The 12,611-nt window shown below is 43.3% G+C and overlaps 1 protein-coding gene across 3 annotated transcripts in view; it reads right to left on the reverse strand.

The window, feature by feature from the left end:
* LOC110082283 (lethal(3)malignant brain tumor-like protein 4) overlaps positions 1-2,728 on the reverse strand; it is a 70,318-nt gene extending 67,590 nt beyond the window's left edge. For 2 of the 3 annotated variants that reach the window (XM_078380184.1, XM_078380183.1), the window contains exon 1: positions 2,458-2,728. In XM_078380184.1, coding sequence (XP_078236310.1) covers positions 2,458-2,670 — 213 coding nt within the window. In that variant the 5' untranslated portion in view covers positions 2,671-2,728. The remainder of the gene's footprint in view (positions 1-2,457) is intronic. The other variant, XM_078380186.1, reaches the window with a different exon arrangement.
* Positions 2,729-12,611: the final 9,883 nt, after the last annotated feature.

Genomic DNA, 12,611 nt, shown 5'->3' on the forward strand with positions numbered 1-12,611 from the left:
TTGTGTTTCAAAATTTCTATTAAAAAAAAAACCCCTGTAGATACTGTGTTTCCCCGAAAATAAGACAGGGTCTTATATTAATGTTTGCTCCAAAAAACGCATTAGGGCTTATTTTCGGGGGATGTTTTATTTTACAGTCACATCATCTTCTGGTTGCTGCACAATGCTGCACAATGGTGGAGGGCGGGGTTTCATTTAACTAGGGCTTGTTTTTGGTGTAGGGCTTATATTACGAGCATCCTGAAAAATCATACTAGGGATTATTTTCAGGTTAGGTCTTATTTTCAGGGAAACAGGGTATCTAGCTCCCTTGTCTGATGACAGATGCCTCTAAAGGCATACATCTTGCATAAACTTGGCCAGGAGTCTGATTTTGGAAGGCTTACATGCACATCCATGTTTTTAAAATAGCAACAGGCCTAAGTCATTGTCATCCATGTGCTGCGTATATGCCCAGTTATGTTTTGGCCTTCTGTGGGAATCAATGATTCCTTAAAGGTTGATATCAGAGTATTATTATTTACTTCGCCTATCTTCTGGGCTCAGAGGATCCTACTGACTCCTGGTGGACATGCATGGTGCTATTCTTCATACATTAGTACTGGTAACATGCCCTAAACATTAGACAAGGAAACAGTATTAGTATAGACTGGAGAGAAATAACGAAGAGACCTTGAAAGGCAAGACATGTGGCCTGTGATATACATACATTTGAGTGCTGCATAGAAACTAACTCTGCATTATGGTCCTATTGTTTGCTTCCCCCCCCCCCGTATATGTGTATTACTGAAACATGTGCATTTTATACACAGAGATGGAAAATAATACAATAGCGCTCAGCAACAGAACACAGGATTTGTACACAGAAGGCTCCATATTTTAATACTTAGCAAATTCAGTGAAAAGGTCTAAGTAGCTGGCGATGGAACTTTGGCCTTTATTGGCAGCCTGTTGATGAGCTCTGGAGCATTCTCTCCCACTTGTGTGTGTAAATACAATGGAGAGTTAATTACTATGTATAGCTCAGATATATGTACATCACAGCTCACGTGTCTTATATTTCAGGGTCACTTTTTTTTATCCTCACCTCCCAATCTATACCTATAACTGTTCCTTAGTTTGATGTTCAGAGTATATTGCCAGTGCTGATGTAGCAAAAAATAGCACCATGCAGAATCATCTGAGCCCAGATAATTAGAGAAGTAAATAATAATAAAAAAGAATCTGACAGAGCTATGAACTAATAATCTGATGGGTTCAGCTTCCTATATTCCTGGCGTATAAAGACAAATTTGTCAACAGTGGCATCATGAGAGGCAAGAAATGCAGTTTGGGCCATTTCTTGATCGTGAACAGGTATCCACAATGGGTCTGGCCTCCCTTGCACATTCAACCACCACGGGAGACAGGCGGAATCAGACTATAACACTCGGTGGAACCCTTTGCCACCACAACAACACTGCCTATCTACTGCATATCTCCTCAGAAATAAGGCCCGTTGATTTTGCTGCCCCTTTGGTCCTCCACGAAGCCTGCCCATCGGGGCGAGGGGCCAGGTGGCCCTCCAAGGCGCCGCTGGATGGCGACGCCTACCCTCTTTCCCCAGGAGCCAGCCAGACATGATGGGAGTTGGAGTCCAGACAATCCGGGAAGGCCACACGTTCTAGGACCGCAGCCCTAAACTTCTAAGCCTCATAGGACTTTTTTTTTTTTTTTGCTCCGGGCTCCACCTTCTCCCAAACAAGATCAGGGGCTACCCACCCACCCCCTCTGGCTGTCCGGCTCCAGAAGCGGGACGGTGGGAAGGGAAAAGGGGAGCCCTTCCTGAACAGGGACCTCTCCCTCCTCCTCCTCCTCCTCCCCGAGCACGCCGGGAGAAGAAGAGCGAGGAGATGCTGCGGTCTCGGCACCGGGGACAGGAGGGAGGGCGGCGGGAGAAGAGAGGAAGGAACTTGGTCGTCGTCGCCCTCAAAACTTCGGGAGCGCAGCGACGGGAACTGGCCGGACAAGAGAAAAGAGGCGCAGTTCTCTCACACAGACACACAAACACATACACACAGCGACGATTCGAGAGGCGGGAGCCCGCCTTTGGCCACTCATTGATCGGCCGGCCGGTCGACCTAAGCATGAGGGGTGTGTGTGGAGGGGTTCAGAAGACAACTTCACGGGAACACCCCCCCCCCACACACACACACTCCTGTCCCTCCTCAGTGGCACAAAATGGCGGGAGAAAGCGCAGCCTAACGGTGCGAGCCGGAGAACCCGGGGGGGGGAGAGAAAAAATCATGGACGGAGGGGGGGCGCCAAATACTACTTTTTTTCCCTGTCCTCCTTCGCCCCCGTCTCCGTCCCTCCTCCCACACGGATTCAAAGTAAAGTAGAGGAGCAATGGAGGGGGGGGAAGAAGCCCGAGCCCGCTCTCCCCGTGCCGGATTCGCCCCCTCCGTCGCCACTCACCTCCTCCTCCTCCCGCCTCGCTCGAGTCTTCTCCTTTAAACTCCCACAACAATTTTTTTCCCCCTCACCAGCCCTGTTCGGAAAGGGCAGGGCGCATGCGCGGAATAACTGGGGCGCGGGCCATTCCGGCGGCGGGCTTGTGAGGGAAACCGGAGGGATGAGGGGAAGGGAGGAGGAGGGGCGGCGCGGGAGCCGCGGCAGCGCGGGGATCATCCCTCAGCCTCCGGGAGAGCATTGGCGGGCTCTCGAGGGCCAAGGGGTGCCTCGCGATGAGGGCGCGTGCTTTCGCCCAAGTTCCCCACGCTGGCCTTGAGGCCGCAGAATGAGTCAGTCGGAGTTTAAAGGCCGAAAATACTTTCGAATGGGCGTCTTGGTTGCGGAGGAACACTCCAAAAGCCATATTTGTGGGAAGGGGGGGGAGTTATCTTGGCACCGTGGGTTGTAGCTTCCTCTCACAGAGGCCACCTTGGCGGTGCCCGTCAAGAAGTATACCTGTGGAGATTCTCAGTCATCCTGGCGAGGTTATCTGGAAGCTGAGTCCTGGCAACTGGACTTCTTTCTTCTTAGGTCGAAATGTTTTCGCTACTCATTCCCAAGTGGCTTCTTCAGTCAAAGAAGGAGAGTGTAAATTTTAAATAAATCCCTGATCACTTAGGGGCAACCCTTCTTCTGCTCCTATACCCCCAAAATAGACTTACTTTCGAATATATCCACTCAGGAGTGCAGTGCTGTTCCTGCAGATGTTTTGTGGACATGGGCCTACATCCTCAGATTTTTTTAAATTTTAAATCATTTTTTTAAAATCTTGTTCTTCAGCCAAAAAGGCCTCTGAGCGACTCAGGGTGTGAGTTGCTTTTGATGTGGGCTGGAGCAATTTAAATAAGATTGAGGTTGGGAGAAGAGCGATATGCAGTTTGATGCAAGCTTTGTGTCCAAATGTGGTACCAAACCTATTTCCAGTATGGTGAAGTGGGTTAATAAATGAGCTGCTTCAGAGGAAGTGAAATCATTAATTTTTTGCATCGGCAGATCATTGCTAAAGTGCTGAATCAGATCAAAATAAAAAATACAGTATTGTCTTCCCCTTGTGTAAAGTGCTGATTGAAACCACAGCTACAGGTAGTTTCTCCAGGGCAGGACACATCACACAAGGGAAAGAAATATATATTCTAATTTAATCTAAGTGATTCAGTCCATCACTTATGGTCTAGTGGATGCAAAACATTAAAAAAATCACTTGCCCAGCCCCTTGACAGAGGAGCAGGGAAAGTGTTTAATTTGCTAATATCCTGAAACAGCTCAACACTGAAATTCAAACTGGAAGGTTTCTTTGCAGCTTTGACAGCTTCAAGGGTCAATTTTAGTTTGTTCCCGGTGATCACACACACTGGAAATGGACTAAACTGGAGTGCACTTATCCACACCAAAAAAAGAGTAGAAGCCCCTGATAGAGGCTCAAAAAAGAGCAAGCCACGATTCTCAAGGATGGTGAGCCATCCCTCAATTGTCTGCTGCAGAGGGCTACAAAACTGTTTATACCCTATTGCCAATAATGGCTCATCTAGGACTAGAAAAAAGAGTGGGAGAAAGGGAGATGAAAAGCATGGGAAAACAACAGATGGGACAAATCTCCCAATAGCAGATGGGTACCTGATAACTGAGGTAAAGGAGGAGATAAAAGGAGAGGTGGATTGGGGAAAAGAGGTAGAACAGGAGGAGGAGGAGGAGAAAGAGGGAGGAAGAGAAGAGAATATCCCACTAGGATGGGGATGGCTGGAGATCGAAGATCCCTGGACTCGGGAGAAAGTTAAGATGAAGCTTCTCCTTGACGAAATAGAGACGAGACAGCATTTTTGTCCGGTAAACCAACCTGAGACCGAAGGGGAAAAGGTGAGGGTAGATCCCCTTCAGAGAGAGAAGGGAGGCATTGCAGTACAATTAAAAGGGCTGAACCCATAGAATGGATAGTTTATGTGTATCCCAGAAAGGGAGACCTTTGGAAGAAGGAGAGCCGACTAGCACCGACCAGCCGTCCTACAACTCCCACCAAAGGAGAATAGGCAAGATACCCATGCTGCGGAATCCTACGTGGAAACCAAGAGACTGCAAGCGGTTTGGGGGTGAACCCTTGTTGGTGAACTCTTTTACCAATGGAAAGACTGTTGGTCTTGGGGATACCTGTTAGATGAGCCCATTGGCGCTATAGAAGTTATTGTTTATGACACTTCTTTGTTGGTTAATAAAATGTACATGCACACGAATGAATCTTCACAATTTTTGCGGGTTAAAACCAAAGAACCATGGGAGGTAAAACCAGAACCCACTCACAGGGGCACTCGGGGAGCAAATTGGTCCAATGCCGCAATTAGGTCATGTGGCTTCCGGAAGAAAGAGCATACCAATCCACCCCTGCAGTGCACCAAACAATGAGATAAATGTCAGTCTGGACATGCCTTCACTCTCTGCTGTCATGTTTACAGTCAGAAGACTCACACAGAAAGGAAAAGCAATGAGGAGGGAAGAGAAAAATTATAAAAGTTAAACATTAGGTCACCAGTCTACTGTCTACAAGATTCCTTAAGCATTATGTTAGGAAGGGTGGGTGGAAGCACTTCCTAGACCCAAAAGAATCCAGATACTGAGAACTGCCACTTTAATTTCACAAATACTTATGCCACAATGGCTGAAATCTGTAGTAAACTGCACTAGAGCAGGCCCACTGAATCAGTGGGAATTTAGCGAATCAACTCCTCCATGAGATCCATTTATTATTTATTTAATTTATATGCCGCCCACACTACCTGGGCCTGCTCTAGGTATAGCTCACTACACTAAGCAACAATATTTCAGCCAACCTTCAGACTGCAAGGTGACTGTGATAGTTTGAGCATAGGACTAATGTACACACATAATCACCATCATCATAAATCTGATGACATTTTTATACCTTTGTCTTGGTGACCAAATGCAAATACCATAAGACATGTCTGGAGTACAACATGTTGTTTTAAGGTTAGGGCTTTCGTATAGTCCAGTATATATAATTATGAAACAGACTGATGTATATTGAACACATATGCATGCTGGATTTTTCTACATATGTTACAGTACTATTGCTTTTATGATTCAGGGACCATAGCATACTATTTTGATTGCCTTGCATCATGTTTTTGTTATTATGCTAATTGTACAAAATGTTTACCTGGGTAATCGGAAATGTTTTGTTCCTCGGGTATGTTTGAATGTTAAAACTAAAACTATTTATTCAGTAATATGTTTTTTCACTCTCCATGGAGTCATACACACAACTCAAAGAATAAAGCCTCAAAAAGTTCTGAAACTGTTACAATTTAATTGGAAAGAAGATGAGGAATGAGAAGTTAAATGGTTCAACATATTAAAAAAGTCTTGAATGCTATAGTGAAATATTTTAAACCTGTTGTTAAAATACACCAAAATCAAAACACATCTTTTGCTGCTTCTCATTACTGATTTGATATTGGAACTCTGACTTTGCCATTGATTTAGGTACAGTACATGTTGGTACATATAATCTCTCAGTCTCTCACCACACACAGAGAGAGACAGTGTGTGTGTGTGTGTCTTAGAAGGATCTGTTTAAATTTAAATAAATTTAAATAAATACATGTGTATGTGTGTTTTAATTTAAATATATTCTGAACAGATTGAATCCAGACTTCATAATAATTGAAACAGGCACACCGAACTCACTAGAAACTAATATTTGCCCGAAAACCCAAACTGTACTTTGACTGTACTTGAACAATCTTTCTAATCAAGATTGCAAATCCAACATCTCTACAAGGAAAAAAAGCAACAACAGCACTTGGGAAAATGTAGATCCAAGAAAAATTCAGGAAAATAAACATTAAAAGGGAAAAAAATCCTGAGAATCACCCAGGAAACCTTTGCTGATGGTCCCCAGCCAGAATTAGAGTTTGCAGAATATACAGCATTGAGAAGTAAACAAGAAAAGGGCATCTTGTATAATAAAGAACCATTTAGATGCATGGTCAAGTTTTCAAGTCCTCATCTTTTAGAAGCTCTGAAATCCCTAGCACTTGCTGGAATGGCAGATGCTCCACTATCACCCTTACTGACCTGCATCACTCAGAAAGCCATTAACTATTTTATAATCAGGGAGAGAAAAGGTGCCTTTTTGCAAAGTCTTCCGGGCCTGTTACTTTTTTAAGTAGGTGAAAGAAAAAATATTTCCTTGATTGTTGCAGTGTTTTATTCTGTTGAAGGAAACTACGTTTTCAAGCCTTCTACAGCTCAGACAGTCAAAATAAAATATGATGGAAAATATGATGGAAAATTATTGTCTTGTAGCCCATCAAATAAGAATATACAATAGAAAGCTCACAAACAACCATTTAGTAAAGTTTGGCCAATTCTTTAAAAAAATTGTTTTCCAGATTACTTGTTCTGCTTTCTCTGGCTTGTGCAGATACTAATACTGCATTGTTCTCTAACAATCCATGCACTTTGTGGTTGGGTGTCATTTGATGATGTTTCCTTATGTGCATTTTTCAGTTGTTCTATCTCCACCCATCCTTGCCCTATAGAAGGGCAAAACAAGGAGGGAAGAGAGAGAACAGTAAGGCAGGTGGGGAGAAGGTGGAGAAAGCAGTCACAAAGCAAGGGTAATCTGTGTTGGGAGTGAGATATCACAAATCAATTCCAGGTACGTTTACGGGTGGACAATCCGCTATATCCCAGTACATCCAGCAACGACTTCCATAGAAGCAGCCATGTCAGTCTTTCTCAACATGATGAAAGAATTAGTTGCCATGGTTGGCACTACTATTAGAGTGAAGCTGAAGACAACAGATTAAACCATAGAAGGGCAGCAGAAAGCTAGTAATATAATTTATTATGGCTGTTTTTCTAGTGCAGTGCAGGGGGGAAGTACTTGTGAGATTTTCTACTATAATTAATATAATCTGATCTACAGTACTATGCATGCTTGCTTTCAGGGTGAGGGGAAGAGCAGCAGAGGACACATTTGCTGCTGTACCTCAGGCAGCTAAATGTTTGGGGCCTGTCCTGGTAGTTCCTAAAGGGTGGAAGTGACCGTACACTCTGGGGTACTTTTCCTGGTATCAATGTCAACCTGTAGCCAGTAGTTGCCTAGATCTTTTTTTCACTTTTTGAAGATGGGTTAACATTTGCCCACCTCTAGTTTTCACAGACATTATCTATTCTCTAAGTATTCTTAAAAATTGTAGACAGAGGTTCTGGGATTGCATCTGCCAGATTCCTTACTACACTTGAATGCAATTTATCTGGCCCTGCAGATGTTAATTCATTTAGCTAGGTTACTCTGGCTGGGAAACAGCTTCCTTTATTCTGCTTGCACTAGGTATAGCATTGTTGTTGTTCTTTAGAAGAAGATAGAGGCAAAGTCGATGTTCAGCAGCTCTGCCTTCTCCCTGTGATCTATTATTTCTCTATCTTCGCAATGCAGTAGATCTACCATTGTTTAGTTCTTTCTCTTGCTCCGAGCATGGCTGAATCTTCACCCCTTTTGTTATTTTTAACTTCCCTTGTAAGCCTTGCCTTCTCACTGATAAACAGTGTGGTGTAGTGGACTCAAAAGGCCCAGGTTCAAATCCCCACTGAGCCATGGAAACTCAGGGAAGGTGCGGAACTGGTTAAATCGCTCCTTAAGCATCTCACTTGCCTTGAAAGTCCTGTTAGGGTCACTATAATTTGGTTCTGACTTGACGGCATGTAACAACAACACTTTCTCAGTACAAGTATTGGCTACTAATTTATCATCTTTCTTGGTATTTTGCTCCTCCTTCCAATTTTGTATACATACCTCTTTTAAATGTTGGCTCATTTACAAACTCCTTGTACAGCCGCCCCAGTTTCTTTAGATGTCTTCCACTTGTTTTTCTTCTGTGAATTGCTTGTGATGGTGCCTTTATGATTTCACCACTAAAAATACATCCTTCATGTATTCCCTTTTCCATGAGTAACTTTGATCTTGAGTTCTTACCCAGTATTTCCATAAATATCAGCTTTCTTAAACTAAAGATTGTGTGTGGTATTGTTCTCTTTGTTCCTCATGTAACAAATCCCCAGAAGGTATGGTCAATTCCATTCGAAGATCTCACAGGTCCCATTTTGCTAACAAGTTCTCCCCTTGGGTAGGGACTGTCCAGAATAGCTGGTTATTTCTTCTTCCAAGAGTAAATTGTCAGCAAGACAATTTGTTGAATATGTTTGTCATGTTTGACCTCCAGCAGATATCAGGGTAGTTGATGTCTCTCACTACTACTGTATCTGTGATCTTTTAATGTATGAATAATCTTTGGTGACCTTACCTAAGCTCCTGCCAACCTAGCAGTTCAAAAGCATGAAAATGCAAGTAGATAAATAGGGACCACCTCGGTGGGAAGGTAACAGTGTTCCGTATCTAGTCGCGCTGGCTACGTGACCATGGAAACTCTCTTCAGACAAACGCTGGCTCTATGGCTTGGAAATGGGGATGAGCCGCACCCTAGAGTCAGACATGACTGAACTAAATGTCAAGGGGAACCTTTACCTAAGATGGCATAATCCAGAACTTTTGCCTAACTACAAGGCCTACAACAGACTCAGAGTCATTTCACTGCTAATTTTTCTTTCCTCTGATTCTTATCCAAATACTCTTCAGCGTCATTTCCTGTTCCAGATCATGAATCACATCAAAGATCTAATATGTACATGAATTGTACCCTTCAGTCTTTATGTTCCAGGCACGAGTCTCTTCCCATCCAATTTCTATAATTCCTATTATATGTTATTACTTTCTCTATTGAGAGTTCAAGCTCATCGTGTTTGTTTCCCATTTTCTGTGCATGAGTATGGAGACATTTGAAGCTAAGGTTCTTGCTTTCCAGCTGCTTTCTTATTGTCTTTTCCTAACTAATTGTTCCTTTTCCATTGTCCTGGTTTATGGTGCATTGCTGACATTCTTGTCTCCAATACCTGATGTTTGCCCATCTTCTAGAAAATTTCTCCTTCCTCTCTAAAGTATTCAGTTTAAAGCTGTCCTAATCAGATATTGAAGCATACATGTTTTCTCCAGTCCCCATAAAGTGCAGTCCATTATTTCCCAGGAGTCCTTTCTCTTGGAAGTGGAGAGAATGATCCAGAAGAAGCTGAATGTTTACTTGATGATGTCATGAATTTGATTATGAAAATAGAATAGTGTTGTATTTCATAGGATTTAGTTCAGAGCTGCAACGAAAAAAACTAGAAATCTGCTTATGCCCAGGTGCTAATTAGAGAGAAAATGTACAAGGTCAGTTCTTCTCCAGCTAAAGAAAAAAAAAGAGTTAAGAAGAGCAAGTTGACCCTTATCTTATCTCAGCTCCGATGGACAAGGACATAGCTGCTTAATTTAAGGAAGATGGGCGAAGGAGGAGGAGAAGGACGGAGAAGGGAGAGAGACGACACCGAGCGAAATGCAGCCGACAGAACTTTAATCAAAAGGATTGCGTAAGAATGCTTATTTAAGATCTAGTTAGACATTTTATTGTTTTCACTTTATAGAGGAAATGTCTGGTGGCTAAGGCTGGGGGTTATTTTGGAAATACTGAATAACGTTAAAATAAGCTTGTTGAAATGATATCTTTTGTAATAAAATATAAAAAGTCAAATTGTCTGTAAGCTGTCTCCTTGTTTAGACCAAGCTACTGTAGTCAATTGGATATTTTGAACTAAGATTGTTTTGATCTGGCCACATTACCATATTACCAAAAGAGGGTCCTGAAGTAATAAAACAGGAAGAGCAGACCTTCCAGATTGTTTATATAAAATCGAGACAGACTTGGGTGAAGGAGTGAGAAGTCGCCTAGGGCAAAATTACAGGACCCGGTTTTGCTAGCATTAGGGACTAATCATTCTGAATCCCTCTCTGTCTCGTGTAAAGGCAGTTCTAAGGAACGTGTTTACCACAGATGATACTGCCTGTGCAACCCAGATGGTCACTTCCAGTGTCCTTGGCTTTCTTTCTGGGCCATAACATTTGACAGAAAGGAGTGAAAGTGGGGGAGGACCACCTGCACTTTGAGGTCTTCATCTTCCCACTCAGAACCTCATAGTCACTTGTGATATGCTGAATACTGTGTCTAGAAGCATCATTTTCCCCATGGGGAACAAATGATGCTCAGTGTGCATACAAGTGTCGGAAAGCTCTCTGTCACATCTTAAATCTTCACACCAAGGAGACAGCACATCACCTGAGATATCCTGTCAGCTTCCAAATTGCTGGCTCTGTCCTCCTTAGGAGGAAATCATCTACCAGCACTACAGAATCTTTCTCATCTAAGATGTTGCAAGACCCCTTCCCTCTGTGGGATCCTCCATGGCTCTTTCTGTGTTTTCTGATTACTGCGTCCCCTATTTTGAAAGCTCAGAATCACTGTCCATAGTGAAGGGTTGATCCTGATTCTGTTACTCAAAGGAAAGAGAATGCTTCCTGATCAGTTCCTCTGCATCACCATTCTCAAAGTGCTTGCCTTCTACACTTGGTATTTTTCTTTCCTCAGAGGCGTCCCCATTCTGTTGCTCTTCCAGGAGAACCTGCTGAGCTCTAAGTAGAAATTATTAATGTTCCCTGATGAACCACAGTGTGGATAAGGTGATGTGACAACCCCAGACCTACTGGGATATGCCACAGTTTCACTAAGCTGCCACCAACCATTCCCTGTAAGGAGTCACACAGACCAGGAATGGATTTTTAACAAATAAAGGAATAAGGTTTATTTAAATAACACACAGGGAAAATAAAATGATCAAGTGAATAAGATACAGTAACGTGGCTTAGTCTCAATCATACATACACCAGTTTGGTTCACACAGAACACCTTTAAATAAAGCACAGACCCTGAACCTATCAGTTCTGGCTACCCATACAGACACCTGAACCTATCAGGTAGGTACTGACTGACACACAGTTGTACCCTGTCTGACACACAGACTCCCACACCAGCTTCTTCTCTCAGCTCTCCTCAGCTTCTCCACACAAGCTCCACATATATATACACAGTACAGCCCCTCCTCCTGATGTCCCGCCTTCCACTCCCCATAGGATGGAACTTTCCCTCCAACCCATGACAGACAGGTAACATCAGTGCTGTATGTAACACCTCCCCTCTTTATAAGTTGTTTTGTAGGGGGAAAGCTAAAGTGCTTTTCTCCAAAAAACAACCTGGATCCAAAACATACAAAAACAGTTATATAATAACATACAATACCATACTTACTCTAGGATAAACATATCAATTAGGCATTTAAACATTTACCATTTACAATACATCAAGTTACCTTTATTGATACAAACCAAGCATGTTTACTAAACAAGTACATTTAACCTTTGGTCACCAAAATATATACATAGTCCATGTTTCTTTCGCCGTCTTCATTCTTCGGGTCTTCTTGACAAGGCGTCAGCAACACAGTTCACTGCCCCTCTGACCACTTTCACTTCAAAGTCATAGTCTTGCAGGTTTAAAGCCCACCTCATAAGTTTACTATTGTGGGTTTTCATTGTCTTTAACCATTGCAGTGGTGAATGGTCAGTGCACAGAATAAAATGTCTTCCCCAGATGTAAGGTTTGGCCTTCTGGATCGCGTAGACTATGGCCAGGCACTCCTTTTCCACGGTTGCCAAATGTCTCTCACCTTTCTGGAGTTTCCTACTCAGGTAGGACACTGGATGCTGGTCACCATTTTCATCCTCCTGGCAAATAACTGCTCCTACCCCGCTGTTAGACGCATCGGTGTAGATGATGAACTCCCGGTCGAAGTCTGGAGCACGCAGCACTGGATAGTTGATGAGGGCCTCCTTCAACCTCTGGAACGCCTCCTCACAGTCGCTGGTCCACGGGATGCGGTCATCAGTCTTCTTCCGTGTCAGATCGGTCAGCGGAGTCGCTATCTCGCTAAACCTCAGGATGAACTTTCTGTAGTAGCCCACCAAGCCAAGAAATTATTTGACTTTTTTCTTGGTGTTGGGCCTGGGCCAATCACGAACTGCTTCTATCTTGGCCTCTAGGGGTTTTATCACTCCTCCCCCTACTATGTGACCCAAGTATTTTATTTCTGGGCTACCCAGCTGCAGTTTGTTCTCTTTG

The sequence above is a fragment of the Pogona vitticeps genome, chromosome 9 (assembly GCF_051106095.1).
Source record: "Pogona vitticeps strain Pit_001003342236 chromosome 9, PviZW2.1, whole genome shotgun sequence".
Lineage (NCBI taxonomy): Eukaryota > Metazoa > Chordata > Lepidosauria > Squamata > Agamidae > Pogona > Pogona vitticeps.